The sequence below is a fragment of the Oncorhynchus keta genome, chromosome 13 (genome assembly GCF_023373465.1).
Source record: "Oncorhynchus keta strain PuntledgeMale-10-30-2019 chromosome 13, Oket_V2, whole genome shotgun sequence".
Taxonomy (NCBI): Eukaryota; Metazoa; Chordata; class Actinopteri; order Salmoniformes; family Salmonidae; genus Oncorhynchus; species Oncorhynchus keta.
The window spans coordinates 38,819,353-38,839,655 of NC_068433.1; the positions used below are offsets into that span (position 1 = coordinate 38,819,353).

Consider the following 20,303-nt stretch of genomic DNA (forward strand, 5'->3'; position numbering starts at 1 on the left):
GGAACGGATGGCTAGGGACACCTCTGGGTCATGTCCTCTCTCTTATGCCCCATTTCATGATTCATCTTTCCCACTCTTGCTTTTTAATTTTTCCTCTCTCCCTCTACACATCCTATTAAACCACAACTAAGAGACAAGCAATTATGTAGAGGCGACTGGGCCCAATTTAACCCATTTGAACGTGCTTTCCAAACTAAACCGACAGACTCCTTTCATCTCTGAGGTAAACTTCCCATTTCAATGCCCAGGTAAATACCAGAATGTTGCGCAGCTGCACAGGCTTTTAAAAATTTATTTTTTTTTTTTACAAAAGGCAATTACTTTCAATAGATATGTGATCAACGTTTTACATATTCACTTTATTATTCCAGCATAATCTGAGATAAGGCATCACATCGGTTCTTATCAGGACATCAAAGACATAGCGAGACAAAAAGCTCGGCTTTCATTTATATGTAGAATAATACAATTGGACCTTTTTAGCATAAACATCACAGTGTATCATAAAGGCAGCATCGCAGCGAAAGAGCGAGAGAGAACACCAAATGAAGCAGAAAGGTTGGCCAATATGGGTCACCGTGGCCATCGCAACCAATGAGGGCACAGCGATTCAATGATAGGCTACATGTGGTGAGTCATTGTTTTAACGGTGGATTTGACTCCAAAACAACTCCAGCAAAGTGGCGCCAGGCAGGGAGCTGTGTACTGTATATCCCTGCAGCTATATGGATCCTGTCAGGCTGACCAATTGTCAACACTCCCTCCTCCTACTCACACTGATGCAGCACATTTATAAAATGAATGTTTAAAAAAAAACAAATCAATGAATTAACCACATTTGTGGTGATCCATCTAATGGAACAGAATTGGGTGCTAAAATAAGGCTTTCGTCTCATCATTTTAAATAGTCAGTCAACAGAAACCAACACCAAATGCAAGGCAAGACACAACTCTTGAAAATTGTCCCAAAATCTTTGGCTAGACATTTTAATGGTAAAATCTGTATAGTATCAGTTTCAAAAGGGGAAATAAACATGACAAACAATTTACACAAATCGTCCCAGAAAAAAACACTTATGAAATAATTATATATTACACTTTCAAAATAAAGCACAATGTCCCGAGAAAGTTCAATTCACAAAGTAACACAAGGCACATAGGGTGGATGTCAGTAAACCATAGATACACAGAATATTGTGGAGATTGTCTACTTGTACCATTTAGATACAAGGCCCACACTAGCATGGTTGAAGTCTATGGCAATAAGACTGATTGCGGTGATTGTCTTTCGCTTTACCATAGAAAGCAGGCCTATTGTAGTGACTGTACTTTACTACATATTCTATTGGTGATTGTCTACACATAACTTACCATAGGTCAACACATTTACATTTTAGCCACTTAGCAGACGCTCTTATCCAGACCAACTTACATGAGCAATTAGGGTTAAGTGCCTTGCTCAAGGCCACATCGACAAGATTGTTCACCTAGTCGGCTCAGGAATTTGAACCAACGACCTTTCGGTTACTGGCCCAACCCTCTTAACCGCTAGGCTACCTGCTGAAACTCCATTGTGGTCTCCTTGCTTGGCTACCCATCCACATTGCTCCGTCCAACTGATGTTTGTTCTCCACGATGAGTCTGGATTTGCCTCCCCCCTGACGATTTCTAGAACGCGAACACAATCTGACCAATCTGATTGGCCCCAGAAACAGATGGGTTGGGCCAGAGCCGGACTACCCGATTACGTTATCAACTTTGATTCTCTGATTGGATCGTCTATAACAAATCTAACCAATCACTGATGAATTTGTTTTGAAGTCAACTTCTAGGATGACAGCTTCAGACTAAAGTAGGTAGCGATTGATAGAGCAGAGGAATTCAATTCAGGGTGAGTGGTCAGGCAAGTGATCTCCCAGGCAGACAGACAGCTCAGTCAGTCTATGAGTGGACCAGTTTGATGCCCTGTCCCGTGTCTAGTATATTGGGAGGGAACCAGCCCAGTTTGAGTCGCCTGAAGCACCTCAGACACACTCCACACAGCCAGAGGAGGTTGAGCCCACAGCACCAGTTGGATAGGTGCACCAGAGGATAGGTAGCCTGGGGGAAGTGGGTCTTCCAGTGCTCGGCCACGTCGCTCCCTGTGGGAAGATGGAGCGTGTAGTCGCTCCAGTGTTTCGACACGCCGTAGGCCGCCGCCACCGCCCTGTCCTTCTCCGACCACTGGGTGGTGCTGTCCGGGTTGCAGTTGAACTCCACCCACTCCGAGGTGAAGTCCCCAAGGCGGGGGGCGACCCCGCCTTCGATGTCGCCAGCGGGGGTGAGCCCGGCCCCTTGCACGGCCAAGTAGACTCCCTCCGTCCTGCGGACCTCCTTTACCCAGGGCATGGAGTTCTCTGTGTCCAGGACCAGGATGAGACGGGAGGTGAAGCCGCTGTTCTTCTCCTTCCACCACTCCAGCAGCTGCTCCAGACGCAGAGAGTCTCCTCCTGGTAGAGAGAGAAATAAAACATTGTTATAAACACAACCCTAGTCTTAGGCTGGGACAAACAAGGAACAACCATTTGCGAACAGCTGACATGTTCTAAATCAGAACATGCACAATGTAAACAAAAGGAACATGTGAATAGTCAAGTTATTGGTCCAATCCTCTCTATCGTTATTCTGTGTACCGTCGACAACTACACACCTGTATGGCCTATCCCTAGTCAAAGGCACCTAAATCTTGAGTTATAGGGACTGCTCTCTGTTTGGGCACCCTTCCTCTGTGGCAGAAACGTGAGCGGAGTACGAGTGTGTATATGTGCACGTGAGTAGCCTGTGTGATTGAGTGTGAGTGCCAGAGACCCCCCGCTCTTCCCAATCCGTTCTGTAAAGCTTCAACGCCAGCCAGGGCCTGGGTTGTTTTCCACTCGGCCTCCACTGCTCAAACACTGTGACACGGGGTATGACACGCGGTATCCTTCATGAGGATTAATACGGCAGTGGGCTCCATGGCAGGAAGATTAAGAGGTGCCCGTGGATGGTGCCAAGATATTTCTTTAGTTTGGGAGGTGCTCAGAAAAAGACTGGTTAGGAGGAGTGATACTGTGTGGTCGCGACACACTGATGCTTATTAAAGTACAATTTGGGAGCAGTGGTTTCAGGGGAGCAGTGGTGTGATGTACTGTGGCCGCGTTGATGTTTTGACACATATTACTAGAAGACTTAGTTGGTCCGTAGTCGGATCTGTATCTTTAGGAAAACAATACATACAAGTTTTTTTTTGATTGACCCCGCATGTTAGGAGTTTAGTAGCTAGTTTGATAACAAAGGTTACTGTAATCATAGCTTAGAATGTACAGTATGATACAAATATATTCCTTCCTCAGTCCATTAAATAATAATTGGTTAATGGGTTAATAATAATAATAATTAACTACACTTATTACAGCTGACTTGCCCGATGAGCCACGACGACTGTCTGCATGTATTTGATTGAGGTAGGTGGTTAAGGTAGGTGGTGAGCAAGTAATGGACATTAAAGACAAAAGGTAAAAGTGGTCTGGGTTCATGTTGAAAAGGAAAAGTTACGAGTGAGAGTACATTAATGGTCTAGTCATGTTTAATTGTCACTGAGCTTGTCTTGCACCATGCAGTGATAAAGCGTGGGCGTGTGTCGGCAGCCACTGAAGACAAACTTCAGTTATCACACTGGGAAAATGTTGGACTCTTCATTTCTACTAAGTCGCCATGGATTCATGAAAAGTACAGGCACAGGTACAGACTACTATATATTGTGTACTTGTTCTAACTACTGCTGTTGTTCTAGACATTTCTTAAAAACGAATGAAAAACTTTTAAATGTTTGTCAAAAACAAAAATATACTATTCTACACTCATCATCATGTTCTATTCAAACATATAACCTTAATTTGATCCTGTATTTGTTTTTTTTCATGTTTGATCTAGTCTGGAAATAAGTAGGTGTAAAATAAACACTGATAGACGATGAGAGACAGAGAGGCAAGAAGCTTGTCTGCTGGTTTCCAGCCATCCAGCCAGCCAGCCAGCGTAAGCTATGGTGACCCTCACCTGCCAGTGCCCAGGCCCCGGTGCGCTGCGTATGCCCGCTGTAGAACACCACGTATGTATCATGGCGGGGCCCGTCGGCCGTGCGAAGCTCCAGGAAGGCCTTGAGTTTGGCCTGCAGGGCCTCCAAAGTCACCCCGCTGGTGGAGTAGTCACAGCCAAACGTTTTGATCATGTGGTGGGAGAAGAGGTGCTGCACGCTGTTCAACATGCCCGTGGAGCGCACGTTCAGCTCCTGCACCTGGTCCGGAGGTAGGAGGGTGGGCTGGCCGTCTGGGCTGTGGAGGGAAAGGAGAGGATGGGTGGAGGAAAGGAGAGAACGAGAATGAATATGAGGAGAGAATGGCAAGTGGAGACGGAGAGCGGAATTGAAGAGGAAGACGAGGAGAATGTAGAGAATGAAAAGGAATAGAGGTGAAAGAGAGGTGAAGGCACTGGCAGTACATTAGAGATGTAATATGAGATAATATGAATTTGTGTGTGTGTGTGCATGTGCATGCGCATGTGTGAGTAAGGCTAAGATGAGCGAGAATAACGATGGAGATGAGTCCTGACCCAACAACAAGATTCGGAGGTTAAGACAGGGCCGCCTGTTTGATCCGGCACACCTCTTTCTCTCCATCCCACAGCACCAGGCACGAGGGCAGGAGTCAAGGTTGCCCCAGTCTCCATCACTCAACATAGCCCCACTCACTCTGTATCTCTGTCCCTGGCATTACTCACGACTTTCTCCATTCAATCATAGAGACATCTACATAACTCAAAGCATCTCATCTTAAAGCAGAGTTATTATGATCATGAGAGAGACTTTGGGCTGGATAGATTGGAGAGAGTTCTGTTTAAATAATGAGTAGATTTTGACTGAGTAGTTGTATTGAGATGACTGGGGACAGTGGATAACGTGGCTGTTAGAGGCTGACGTGACAGATTTGTTTCACTTACCTGGCCTTATCTATACAAAGATGGGAACATATTAGTCTCCTGTTATCTCCTTCCCTCTGTCCTCCCTCTCTAAAAGCCTGTCTCTCTCTCTCTCTCGCTCTCTCCCCTGCACCCTCTCTCACTTTGTCCCTGTCTGACTTTCTCTCCTTTGTTCTCTGTCCCTCGCCGTTCCCTTCTTCTCCTCCTCATCATCTTCCCAAGGGGCCACTCACCATTGTAAAAACATGATCTGAACCCATCAAACAGTAGATAATACACTGCTATATTCTCAACATTCTCTTTGGTCTCCCGCTGGGGCCTACATCCACAGCCCTGGCATACAGAGCAGATGTATGGGCCTGCATCCGAATCACCACAGAGCTAGCTACTGCTAAGTGCTAACTGCCTTAGCACAGAGATCAATTAAATCAATCACATTTATTTATAAAGCCCTTTTTACATCATAGATGCAGAGTCTGAAATGGCACCCTATTCCCTACATAGGGTTTTAGTCAAAAGTAGTGCACTATGGGTCCTAGTCAAAGGGATAGGGTGCCATTTTGGACAGAGAGTGGCCCTGCCTGGTCATAAACACATTTTCCATCCACAGCCACTTAGTATGCCAGGGAGAGAGCAGCCTAAGGGGGGAAACATTAGGGCCATGTTTATTGGGATATTTTTCCACTTGGTTTGTCCAGTGAGGGAATTGAAATTATGGTCTGATCTCTCTGGATGCTGTAAAGATAAGATTTAATTATTATTTTTATTTTTACTTGGGTGCAGGGAAGTAATGATTGTGGAGAAGAATAAAGTGAATGTATGTCTGTGCGTGTGAGGTCTTTGTACGAGTGTCAGAGTTTCCATTAGGAAAATGTGGCGTCTTGACTTTTGATCGGCAGTACTTTAATTTAACAGACATTTGAGAAATTTACGGGACCCATATGCATTGGGCGCATTACCTGATTAGGGCATCCACCCACTGACAAAAATCACATTTAGATTATTTGTCGTCACAGAACATGCAACTCGAGGACACAACAGCATCCTTCTTACCGAATTCCAATGCGCACTTTTAAGATAAGAATTAACTGCCACATTCACTTTTCATCAGCCAACAAGACGAGTAACGAACAGCAAAATCACTAGCCTACGTCAATGCAATATCCCCCATAGTCGAAAAGTTGACCTATTCTTATGGTCAGCTTGTCGTTCAAAAAATAAATAGCCTATTCCAAACAGACCCTGGGACAGTTATGGGATGATAGATCCCAAATTCATACAACTAGTAGGCCTGTAACAAATTGTAATGTAACAAATTTAAAAGCAATGAGTCTGATGCAACAGATCAGAACGTTTAGCTTAAAATGTTGATAAACTATTATTTCTTCACAGTATAAGCTTAGCAAAGCACACAAGGCAGTAAGCTACACAGATATGTTTGTTCCGTAATGCAATTAGCGGAAAAATACAGTTGTCAAATGCAAACTGCACATGCAAGCGGTTTCATGTGACAGAGATACAAATATCTGTTAGAAATATGGAAAGAGGGGCGATCTAAAGATTCAAGAACTAGCATGGGTTGCTAATATGACTAGAGCTGTTTGAATACCCATACTAACATACTGTATACTATACACTTCATGAGTATATACTACATACTATTAGTTCATTTTAGTATACTGTAAATGAACGGTATCGTTTCAGTTGAGCGTACTAGCGCTTTGCCTGTCTACCAGAAGTTGATGCTGTTGCTATGCAACCTCTTGCTAGTTTGTTAGCATAAAAAATGACCAGCTAGACATCTTACGATTTCGGGTGTGTTTGCAAATTCTATCTGGAGTGAAAGAGTGTGCTCTGGGCGTTCGTAAATTCAGAGTGTTGTCAGATTGTCCGTTCATAAATTCAGAGTGTTTCACCCTCGGAAAGTTCAGAGCGCACACTGGACACTCTGGCCGAGGAGTAGGGTTGATCCGAGTGTTCACTGGCAGTCAAGCACCCAAGCTAACTGACTGATGATGTTGGCTAGCTACTTCCAACCACAAATGAGAGAACACCTCACTCTAACCATTTTACTTGCCCTAGCAGAGCTGGTTAGGCTGTTTTCATGTTAACCAGAGCGTTGGTGACTGTAACAATTTTTATCCAGAGCGTTGGTGACTGGAAACAATTTAATGACAATTTTTTTTGGCCAACGTTTACTGCCACTGGCCATATTCAATGGATGTTGAGTGTTCGTAAATTCATCAATTATTTTGCGCTCTGGCACACTCAGACGAGAGTGTTCTGAAATCGGAGTAGATAGCCTGAATTAACCATGTCCATTGAAACACACAATGACTATACCACTTAGCTAAGAATGATGTGAATAGTTAGATAGTTAAAATACATCCTGGCAAGTTCGATGTATTAGTAGCCAACTAGCTAACATACTGCTGTAATGCTATGCTCTTTATAAGGATAGCGTAGTTAACAAATTGTCAGCCAACGTAACTTACTTGAAAAGACATGACTATTACATTGCTCAACATTTTCTTAACATTTGTCATAATGTTAAGAAAAGCAATGAAGGAATGAATTTGTATCCGCTCTCGTCGGACTTTGGCTGCATTTTTTCCGACATTTTCTTCAAATGTGAAAACGTTGTGAAGCCACACCCATTTTCTGAAGAATTACATCATGGTCCCTAAAAGCACGGAAATAGTGTACACTGCTCGTATACTTTGTATTTTGGCGAATTTAGTACGACATCTGTGAACTTTTGGCATACTAACTATATCCATACTTTATACTCACATCAAAAATAGTATGGTTAGTATCAAACACAGCTTAGGATTGTGCATTTGGTTACTGGACAATGAAAGAAAGTTGATTTGAAAACCAATAGAACATGAGAGAAATAGGCTACATGCCTCATAATATGAAGTAAAAGGTTTCAAACAGTTAAATATATGTTTTCAAAATGCATACTGCTCCAGCTCATTGCAAAGTGGTGTGTGACATGCTGAAGCCTGCCTATACCGTTGCCTATATGCACTTGAATGGCGAATGAGAAGCGTGCTTCAATTAAGAATGAGAAGCCTGCTTCAATTTTAATCATGCCATCAAAACAGTTTAATACGCAATTGCATTTAGAATTGGTACGCAATGATTGGGCTTATAAAAGCAAGTTTCACTCCAGCAGCAACAAATGAGCTGTTTGAGAAGCTGTAACAGCAGTTCTCGCGCTGTGTGTAGAGGTTGACCATGATTTTTCAACAATACCGATTATTGGAGGACCAAAACAAGCCGATACCGATTAATCTGACCATTTTTGTATATTTGTAATAATGACAATTACAGCAATACTGAATTAACACTTTAATTTGTAACTTAATATAATACATAAATAACATCTACTTAGTCTCAAATAAATAATGAAACATGCTCAATTTGGTATAAATAATGCAAAAACACAAAGAAAGTAAAAGTGCAATATGTGCCATGTAAAAAAGCTAACGTTTAAGTTCCTTGCTCATGTGACCGATGTGAAATGGCTAGCTAGTTAGCGGTGGTGCGCGCTAATAGTGTTTCGATCGGTGACGTCATTCGCTCTGAGACCTTGAAGTAGTGCTTCCCCTTGCTCTGCAAGGGCCGCGGCTTTTGTGGCACGATGGGTAACGATGCTTCGTGAGTGACTGTGGTTGATGTGTGCAGAGGAGCCCAGGTTGGAGCGAGGAGAGGGACGGAAGCTATACTGTTACACTCAGAAAATGAGAACACATGAAAGCTGGTGGTTCAATACTCCCAGTTCTTCAATATTCCCAGTTAAGAAGTTTTAGGTTGTAGTTATTATAGGAATTATGACGCGTCGACTATTTCTCTCTATACCATTTGTATTTCATATACCTTTGACTATTGGATGTTCTAATAGGCACTTTAGTATTGTCAGCCTAATCTTTGAAGTCATAAACAGCTCTGTGACTCAAGCATTGCTATGAGCTGCTGGCAAACACAGTAAAGTTTAAATGAATGCTTACGAGCCTGCTAATGCTTACCATCGCTCAGTCAGACTGCTCTATCAAATATCAAATCATAGACTTAATTATAATATAATATGCACAGAAATACGAGCCTTTGGTCATTTAAATGGTCAAATCTGGAAACTATCATTTCGAAAACAAAACGTTTATTCTTTCAGTGAAATACGGAAAGGTTCTGTATTTTATCGAACGGGTGGCAACCCTAAGTCTAAATATTGCTGTTACATTGCACAACCTTCAATGTTATGTCATAATTACGTAAAATTCTGGCAAATTAGTTTGCAACGAGCCAGGCGGCCCAAACTGTTGCATATACCCTGACTCTGTGTGCAATGAACGCAAGAGAAGTGACAATTTCCCGAGTTAATATTGCCTGCCAACATGAATTTATTTTAACTAAATATGCAGGTTCAAAAAAATATACTTCTGTGTAAAGATTTTAAGAAAGGCATTGATGTTCATGTACATTCGTACAACGGTTGTGGTTTTTTCGCGAATGCGCTTTTGTTAAATCATCCCTCGTTTGGTGAAGTAGGCTAATTCGATGACAAAATTAACGGGCACCGCATTGATTACATGCAAAGCAGGACAAGCTAGTTAACCTAGTGATATCATCAACCATGTGTAGTTAACTAGTGATTATGTGAAGATTGATTGCTTTTTATAAGATAAGTTTAATGCTAGCTAGCAACTTACCTTGGCTCATTGCTGCACTCGCGTAACAGGTGGTCAGCCTGCCACGCAGTTTCCTCGTGGAATGCAATGTAATCGGCCATAATCAGCGTCCAAAAATACAGATTACCAATTGTTATAAAAACTTGAAATCGACCCCAATTAGTCGGCCATGCCAATTAATCGGTCGACCTCTAGCTGTGTGACAAATTTTCCTCTCATATGCTCTGTATCTGTATGCTGTGCGCGTGTGATAAACATAACGACTAACGAAGATACATACGCAACAATTTAATTCCACAACATTTTGCACATTAACTTATAGACTTATAGATAAGCATGTATTTGCAAATGTATTTGTTTTTGCCAAAAGCTGGCTATTACCGGCTAACGGAGACCCTGGTGTGTGTGTGTGAGTTCAGTGTACATGTGTCTACGTAGTCTTTATATGTGCGTGTACAGTTAAATACCTGCTGTAGCTGGTAGGGACGACGAGAGCGTAGCCCACACATGTGCCCCCCAGGCAGCTGCCCAGCTCATGGAAGAGCCCGTGGGCCAGAGACTCCAGAGGGAGAACCACCAGGAACACACTCATGAACACACCATTTGAGGGCTGCAACACAAGAGAGCATTTCATTTTTTTCCCCCCAGATTTTTACAAATGTTTTGAAACAAGAGAATGTAGCTATTTAGATACAGACATAAAACAATTCCATCACAAGGCTTCAGCTAAAACACCCAACTCAAAACACCCTTCAAAGACACTCAAGTGAAGCTGTGGGAATGAGTGAGAATTAAGCTTTTTCAAAGATAGTCCAAGTGAATTCCAAGGCCACATCTATAGGCCTACCCAATGGACTCTGTTATACAAATTCACCAAGCTGTTAAAATTCAGTAAATAAACAAATTACACAGAAACAATAGGCATCTAAATTATTTTATAACGTTGCCATGACGATTTCCATGTAGCCTTGTGTTTCCTCAATTACACTTGTGTTACATTCACATTTGCAATTAAAATCCTTATTAACTCTTTCCTCAATCTGACTTGTCCAATTAGCGAGGCACCAGCAAGGTTACCACATCACTTCAGAGCTCGCTGCTTCATTATTAGCTCGTCAGTTTTGGATGGAGGCAGCAGACCTCTTGTTAAATTCAGCTCCGACTGCCCAAGGCCTCACAGCTGGTCCATCATCATCTCCTCAGTCCTGATTTGACATAGCAACACGGAAGCTCTTATGCCATCCCAGCCTTCAAGCCCTTTTATTATAAAAATAAAAGGCTATAGCTAGGCCTACATGTTTGGTAACACAGACACCGAATTGTATATTTTACTATGTTGAGTGTGTGGGTGGGTAAGTATTATTGCTTAAAGAAATGCTACAGTACTTTGTTGACTAAGAAATATAAATATTTAACCTCCCACTTTGGGCTGGATGTGACAATGTGTAGTTCATACATGCATCATCTATTGGCAGAATTACTGTCACCTTAATTAGCCACAAAATCCCTAGTTTGAAAGTGACTGCTTTTTTAAAGCTGCGCTGCGCCATTTTCCCTACATTCCCCCTGCACATGGGCCAGACTCCTAGCAATTAGAGTTCTAGCCAATACGCTTCAGCCCCTCGCATTTGAGTGACAGCTAGCAAGACGCCTGCCCATCGTTATCCAATGAGGTTGCAGTGCGGGCCCTACGACTCAGTGGACACAGCAGAGAGCGAGGGGGAGAGAGAGAGTAATTACGTGGTGCACATAGCTGCACATATGTGACGTAGTACACCATTTTTGGAGACCACTTTTGGCTCGTGAGTAATATTTTCAGAACAACAGGCTAAAAAGTATACAAAAGGTACAGGAGAATCTCTTTAAGGGTAGTTCCATTTCAGCAAGCCATGACACCCACCATCTCCGATTGTTGTTGAAATAGTTTGTTGCATTCTTGCAAACATTATTTTGTTGAAAATACTATTTGAACTCTGAGCAATTAAGCTAATTGATTGCATCCAAATTGGCGATTTCAATCATAGGATTCATATAATATTAACTAAATATAATACCCAACATCTGATTTGGACCAAACTACTTAAAATTACTAAGAGGTGAGGAATCCAAATAAATCGGCAAAAGCCACCCATGTACCCCACCCAAACCAAGCTCACTCCAACCGCCGGTATACAGTATCAGTTCTCTATGTTTGACAAGTATTATGAAGCGTATGAAGCTTTTTCTCCCAATAAATTAGTGTGAGAGTACCAGGTTTTGTCCACGAGATGCTGCCGTTCCTGCTCATATTGCCACTGCCTTTTATACATTTTACAGGTCGCGTGTACTTATTAAAGGAAGTTTCTATCCCAATATCAAATAATTTGAGTAACAATTAAGTACCTTAATTGATTTAAATTAAAATGGTCAAAAATAACAACGACAAAAAAGCTTCTTCGCAAAGAGCAATTTCTCAAGCAAGAATTTTGCTCGGATTGTCTGGGAGTGGTCTGAGTAGGGAGGGGAAAATTGAAACTAGCTGAGAGATTTGGAACGGTTTCTTATTAGTCTATTTACTAATTTACCGTCTGATGTCAACAGTCAGGCCAAATCTCCATCCCACCAAAACAGGCAGAAATTTCAGGTGGCCTTTTCAAGTCAAACTTTATTTGTCACATGTGCCAAATACAACAGGTGTAGTCCTTACGGTGAAATACTTACTTTCAAGTCCTTAACCAACAGTGCAGTTCAAGAAAGAGTTAAGAAAATAGTTACCAAATAAACTAAAGTAAAAAATTATTAAAAAGTAACAATAACGAGGCTGTATAAAAGGGGGGTACCGGTACCGAGTCAATGTGCAGAGGTACAGGTTAGTTGAGGTAATATGTACATGTTGGTAGGGTGGGAATGACTATGCATAGATAATAAACAGCGAGTAGCAGCTTGCCGTGCGGTAGCAGAGAAAACAGTCTAAGACAATTTTTGGGGCTTTCCTCTGACACCGCCTAGTATATAGGTCCTGGAAGGCAGGAAGCTTGGCCCCAGTGGTGTACTGGGCCGTACGCACTACCCTCACGCACTACCCTCTGTAGCGGCTTATGGTCAGATGCCGAGCAGCTGCCATGCCAGGCGGTGATGCAACTGGTAAGGATGCTCTTGATGGTGCAGCTGTATAACTTTTTGACGATCTGGGGACCCATGTGAAATCCTTTCAGTCTTCTAGAGGGGGGAACGGTGTTGTCGTGCCCTCTTCACGACTGCCTTGGTGTGTTTGGACCACGACAATTCGTTGGTGATGTGAACACCATGGAACTTGAAACTCTCGACCCGCTCCACTACAGCCCCCTCGATGTTAGGGGGCCTGTTCAGCCCGCCATTTCCTATAGTCCACGATCAGCTCCTTTGTCTTGATCACATTGAGGGAGAGGTTGTTGTCCTGACACCACACTGCCAGGTCTCATCGTTGTCGGTGATCTGGCCTACCACTGTTGTGTCATCAGCAAACTTAATGATGGTGTTGGAGTCGTGTTTGGCCACGCAGTCGTGGGTGAACAGGGAGTACAGGAGGGGACTAAGCACACACCCCTGAGGGACCCCAGTGTTGAGGATCAGCGTGGCAGACTTGTTGTTGCCTACCCTTACCACCTGGGGGTGGCCCATCACGAAGTCCAGGATCCAGTTGCAGAGGGAGGTGTTTAGTCCCAGGGTCCTTAGCTTACTGATGAGCTTTGTGGGCACTATGGTGTTGAACACTGAGCTGTAGTCAATGACCAGCATTCCCATATAGGCGTTCCTTTTGTCCAAATGGGAAAGGGCAGTGTGGAGTGCAATAGAGTGGGTTAGGGTATCCGGGATGATGATGTTGATGTGAGCCATGACCAGCTTTTCAAAGCACTTCATGGCTACCGACATGAGTGCTATGGGGCGGTAATCACTTAGGCAGGTTACCTTTGCTTTCTTGGGCATGGGGACTACGGTGGTCTGCTTTCAACATGTAGGTTACAGACTCGGTCAGGGAGAGGTTGAAAAGGCATGCTTTGAATACACGTCATGGTAATTCTTCTGGCCCAGCGGCTTTGTGAATGTTGACCTGTTTAATAGGTCTTGCTCACGTCGGCTACAGCGAGTATTATCACAGTCATCTGGAACTGCTGGTGCTCTCATGCATGCTTCAGTGTTGCTTGCCTCGAAGCGAGCATAGAAGGCATTTCGCTCGTCCGATAGGCTCGCGTCACTAGGCAGCTTGTGTCTGGGTTTCCCTTTGTAGTCTGTAATAGTTTTCAAGTCCTGCCACATTCGACAAGCATCAGAGCCGGTGTAGTAGGATTCAATCTTAATCCTGAAGTGAAGCTTTATCATTTTCACAATTTCGCATTATTATTCCAACCTCAGTGTGGGGGGGGGGGGTCACATTTTTGACTGCACAGGGCCCTTAAATGGACCCATTGCAACTTTAGGTAGAAGACCAACAGCTTTTGCTCATGATTCAAATAAATTGTGGGTCATAGCTTAAAGGATTTATAGGGAGATTCTGACAATTTGTTTTCTACCTACCCAGACAAACTCATGGATAGCATGTTAATGTCTCTGCGTGCAGTATAAAGGCTTTATTTTTTTTGCGAGCCAATGATGATGCTACTTGCCAAGCATTAACGCAATAACTGGAAGTTTACAGGTACAGTAGTATAAGATGGCTGGAGATCTTATATGATGTGACAAATAGTTGCTACAGTGTAGCCTGTTATGCTAATAGCAGATTACCGAGTAAAGCTAAATAATGTATGGCTCTTTATGTAAGGAGATAGGCATATTAAAATGCTAATTAACTTGGTCATGGTTGAGAGCAGAAGCAGCTATCCTTTCCGGCTTGGGACTGTCTTGTGAAGGCATGCCAGGCCTCTAGCAAGTGTCAGTCTCTGGGGCTTATGACGTGACGCTTGATGTTTCAATGTTGATGATGCCACTCGTCTTGCTTTGTTACTAGGCTATGCAGCTATCATGGTCAGGTCTGTCTCTAATAAGATAATTAAAATCCTCTCAATGAGGAAAAACCCAAATAAATGAAAAGCTCAGATCAATCACTCAATCGATCAATCAGCTAATCAATAAACCAACTGATTTATCAATCCATCTTTTCATTCATTAGTTTAACATATTAGTTTAACATATACAGTGGCTTGCGAAAGTGTTCACCCCCTTCACATTTTTCATATTTTGTTGCCTAACAATCTGGAATTAAAATAGATAGTGTGTACAATTTGATTTAAACAACATTCCGACCACTTTGAAGTTGCAAAATATTTTTTATTGTGAAACAAACAAGAAATAAGACAGAAAAACAGAAAACTTGAGGGTGCATAACTATTCTACCCCCAAAGCCAATACTTTGTAGGGCCACCTTTTGCAGCAAATTACAGCTGCAAGTCTATTGGGGTATGTCTCTATAAGCTTGGCACATCTAGCCACTGGGATTTTTGACCATTCTTCAAGGCAAAACTGCTCCAGCTCCTTCAAGATGGATGGGGTCCGCTGGTGTACAGCAATCATTAAATCATACCACATATTCTCAATTGGATTGAGGTCTGGGCTTTGACTAGGCCATTCCAAGACATTTACATGTTTCCCGTTAAACCACTTGAGTGTTGCAGTACGCTTAGGGTCATTATCCTGCTGGGAGATGCACCTCCGTCCCAGTCTCAAATCTCTGGAAGACAGAATCAGGTCCATCACCATCCATCATTCCTTCAATTCTGACCAGTTTCCAAAACCCTGCGGATGAAAAACATCCCCAAAGCATGATGCTGCCACCACCATGCTTAACTGTGGGGATGGTATTCTCAGGGTGATGAGGTGTTGTGTTTGCGCCAGACATAGCGTTTCCATGATGGCCAAAAAGCTAATTTTTTGTCTCATCTGACCAGAGTACCTTCTTCCATATGTTTGGGGAGTCTTCCACATGCCTTTTGGTGAACACCAAACGTGTTTGCTTTTTTTTTTTTTTCAGCAATGGCTTTTTTCTGGCCACTCTTCCGTACAGCCCAGCTCTGTGGTGTACAGCTTAGTGGTCCTATGGACAGATATTCAAATCTCCACTGTTGAGCTTTGCAGCTCCTTCAGGGCTATCTTTGTTCTCTTTGTTGCCTCTCTGATTAATGCCCTCCTTGCCTGGTCCGTGAGTGTTGGTGGGCGGCCCTCTCTTGACAGGTTTGTTGTGGTGCCATATTCTTTCAATTTTTTTAAATAATGGATTTAATGGTGCTCTGTGGGATGTTTATAACCAAACCCTGGTCTGTACTTCTCCACAACTTTGTCCCTGACCTGTTTGGAAAGCTCCTTGGCCTTCATGGTGCCGCTTGCTTGGTGGTGCCCCTTGCTTAGTGGTGTTGCAGACTCTGAGGCCTTTCAGAAAAGGTGTATACAGTGAAGGAAAAAAGTATTTGATCCCCTGCTGATTTTGTACGTTTGCCCACTGACAATGAAATAATCTGTCTATAATTTTAATGGTAGGTTTATTTGAACAGTGAGAGACAGAATAACAAAACAAAAAAACGCATGTCAAAAATGGATTTGCATTTCAATGAGGGAAATAAGTATTTGACCCCCTCTCAATCAGAAAGATTTCTGGCTCCCAGGTGTCTTTTATACAGGTAATATGCGAAAATATTCACCCCCCTTAAAGGGAGTGCTCCTAATCTCTGTTTGTTACCTGTATAAAAAAGACATCTGTCCTCAGAAGCAATCAATCAGATTCCAAACTCTCCACCATGGCCAAGATCAAAGAGCTCTCCAAGGATGTCAGGGACAAGATTGTAGACCTACACAAGGCTGGAATGGGCTACAAGACCATCGCCAAATGGCTTGGTGAGAATGTGACAACAGTTGGTGCGATTATTCGCAAATGGAAGAAACACAAAATAACTGTCAATCTCCCTCAGCCTGGGGCTACATGCAAGACCTCACCTCGTGGAGTTGCAATGATCATGAGAACGGTGAGGAATCAGCTCATAACTACACGGGATCATCTTGTCAACGATCTCAAGGCAGCTGGGATCATAGTCACCAAGAAAACATCCTGCAGCGCCCGCAAGGTCCCCCTGCTCAAGAAAACACATATACATGCCCGTCTGAAGTTTGCCAATGAACATCTGAATGATTCAGAGGACAACTGGGTGAAAGTGTTGTGGTCAGATGAGACCAAAATGGAGCTCTTTGGCATCAACTCAACTCGCCGTGTTTGGGGGAGGAGGAATGCTGTCTATGACCCCAAGAACACCATCCCCACCGTCAAACATGGAGGTGGAAACATTATGCTTTGGAGGTATTTTTCTGCTAAGGGGACAGGACAACTTCACCGCATCAAAGGGACGATGGACAGGGCCATGTACCCTCAAATCTTGGGTGAGAACCTCCTTCCTTCAGCCAGGGAATTGAAAATGGGTTGTGGATGGGTATTCCAGCATGACAATGACCCAAGACACACGTCGAAGGCAACAAAGGAGTGGCTCAAGAAGAAGCACATTAAGGTCCTGGAGTGGCCTAGCCAGTCTCCAGACCTTAATCCCACAGACAATCTGTGGAGGGAGCTGAAGGTTCGAGTTGCCAAAAGTCAGCCTATAAACCTTAATGACTTGGAGAAGATCTGCAAAGAGGTGTGGGACAAAATCCCTCCTGAGATGTGTGCAAACCTGGTGGCCAACTACAAGAATCTTCTGACCTCTGTGATTGCCAACAAGGGTTTTGCCACTAAGTCATGTTTTGTAGAGGGGTCAAATACTTATTTCCCTCATTAAAATGCAAATCAATTTATAACATTTTTGACATGCGTTTTTCTGGATTTTTTTGTTGTTATTCTGTCTCTCACTGTTTAAATAAATCAACCATTAAAATTATAGACTGATAATTTCTTTGTCAGTGGCCAAACGTACAAAATCAGCAGGGGATCAAATACTTTTTTCCCTCACTGTGTATACTGAGATCATGTGACAGATCATGTGACACTTAGATTGCACACAGGTGGACTTTAACTAATTATGTGACTTCTGAAGGTAATTGGTTGCACCATATCTTATTTAGGGGCTTCATAGCAAAGGGAGTGAATTCATATGCAAACATCACTTTTCTGTTTTTTATTTTTAAGAATTTTTTTGAAACAAGTTATTTTTTTCATTTCACTTAACCAATTTAGGCTATTTTGTGTATTTCCATTACATTAAATAAAAATCCATTTAAATTACAGGTTGTAATGCAACAAAATATGAAAAACACCAAGGGGGATGAATACTTTTGCAAGGCACTGTATTACCCTGCCAATTCACCATTTACCACTATGTAGCATCTTACCTGCCAGGACACAGCTGCCAGTATGGCTGTGGACACCAGGCTGAAGAAGACCAGGCGTTCAGAGATCAGGCAGAAGTGTCTCATCCCCCGCGAGGCCATGACCCGGTCCAGGCTGCGTGTGTCTGACTGCTGGATCGAGCGCGCCTTCTGACATTCACTCAGCTTGGTGTGGAAGCCCCATAGTGTGATCAGCAGCACCACATGGCAGACTGCCCAAAACAGGCCAAACACACAGAATCCAGGGATCACCAGGTACCACAGTTCTAGATGGCTCATCTTTAGAGCGGCTAGGACGAAGAAGGCTATCTCCACAAGCCCTAGAGGGAGCAGGGAGAGTCGACGCCAGACACGTCCCCAGGAAAGCAGGGGCAGCCAGCGCTCGGTGGCCCCCAGGCTGCTGAAGTAGACGTCCAAGAGGGGGTCACATATCAGACGGCCCAGGTAGCAGCCCAGGGCGAAGGGATTGGTGGTTATCCCCACGGCCTTGAAGAACAGCAGGGAGGTGACCAGGGCAAAGCAGGCCAAGTTGGGCAGGGCTAGGAGGGATTTAACACGTAGGCTCACGATCAGAGCCCCCAGCGCCACCACTAGGGCAATGAGGGCAATAGATTTGTGCATCAGCATGGTGGTGCTGGCAATTCCAAAGCCCAGGAGTTCTAGGAGCTCCTCGGACAAGAGCAGGGTGGGTTTATAGTGAACGCAGCCCATTATCCTATCAGTTAAGGCCCACACCGTCCTCAAAGCCACACTAGCCAGCAGCAGGTAGTTAGTAGCCTGCTCCTTCACATTCTCCTCCAGCGAGGGACTATTGAGGAAGCACAGGAGGCCCAGAAGGAAGCCAAACCACAGGTGGAAGAGGCTGAGACTGGCTGACTCCATGGAGAAGTAGTAGTAAAGGATGCTGGCGATGCCCAGGACGAAGAGACCCAGGATGAAGATAACAAGGATCATGGGCTCGTCTGTCTGCTCCCAGCGCACATACAGGCCCAGGCATACCGCCACCATCAGGTTGAAACTGGACAGGTAACCAAGACAACGCACTGACGACCACATGTCCACCTCCCTGCTGGGCTCGTGCCCAGGCCCACTCTCCTCCTCCGGCTCCAGGCGTGACATGGCTGTGTAGAGACAGTGGCTGAGGCAGTAACAGATCCTCCTAAACATTCAACTGGGGGGACTCATGATTCAATGATCAGATATAACACTGACAGTAGCAAGCTTGTGTAGGTTTTGTAGTGGACTGGGACACTTGAATTTAGGCAACATTATGGATGAGATCCAGATGAAATAGGCTATTCAGCCACTGTGAAAGGAGAACATATTTTGGGAATGTAAAAAATGTGTACATGAATTATCATAAACACAATAATCCTCCTAATTTAGCTGTCATATGTTGGCTGGATGACCAGCAAGTAAACAAACACGGACACTGTTGCTATTGACAGAAGATTAGAGACAGTTAGCTAGCTTGCTAGGTGCTGCTGTCAATAGCACAAGAATGCCACATAGCACAACAATGGCTACCTAGTTACGCGGCGTAAGGTTGAATAAGTGATGACATCTCCCACAATTCCAGAGACATCACAGTAAAACTACTTCAAATCATTAAAGCTATTCACAAATAACTAGCGATGATAAAACGAAAGATTAATATTGAGTTGCTTACTCTTGTTTGTTGAAAAACTTTTTCCGTTTCCAGTTCGTGATGTTTCCGGACTCCAAACTACGGCAAGTCTGATGAGTCAAACATACCTGGGATTTTGCGTTTGCTGAGAAAACGAATGTGGTTTGACGTTAGGTTTTCCCTCTCAATAAATTATTATTCCATTAGAGGTGACATCAATGAAAGATAACTATTTAAGTTAACAGTCAGTGGCGGTTCTAGCTTGTATAGCTCCCTGGGCGAACCCCCGCTTCAGCCCCCCAAAGAAGCACCATTCTGCACCAACTGTCATTTTTATTCAGACATTTGGAACAACAATAAATAATCGTAACATTTAAAACTATATAAATATAAAAATATATACAAAAATAAGTAACAAAGACAAATAGAAGCAAATTGTAGTATATAAATACAAATAAAAAATAGAATCGAATTATTACACTATTACACCATTGCTAACAAAAAACACAAATAAAACTAAATTGCACGAATCCTATAACACACAAATAGAATAACACACTTATAAAGAAGATAACCTTATTATTACACTATTGCACTTCAAACAAGAATCGCAGAAACTGAATTGCACAACTGCCATCTAAACCCTGACCTTTCTTGCCTTCCTTAATGGAAAG

The 20,303-nt window shown here is 43.2% G+C and overlaps 1 protein-coding gene across 1 annotated transcript; it reads right to left on the reverse strand.

Moving 5' to 3' along the window:
- Window positions 1-340: 340 nt before the first annotated feature.
- Window positions 341-19,837, reverse strand: LOC118392305 (transmembrane protein 168-A-like). Its single transcript, XM_035784145.2, has 5 exons — window positions 19,672-19,837; window positions 18,006-19,308; window positions 10,154-10,296; window positions 4,075-4,349; window positions 341-2,489 (listed from the first exon to the last, which is right to left on the reverse strand). Exons 2-5 carry the CDS (start codon window positions 19,167-19,169, stop codon window positions 1,942-1,944), a joined length of 2,130 nt encoding a protein of 709 aa, XP_035640038.1. The 5' UTR covers window positions 19,170-19,308; window positions 19,672-19,837; the 3' UTR covers window positions 341-1,941.
- Between the last annotated feature and the right edge of the window lie 466 nt (window positions 19,838-20,303).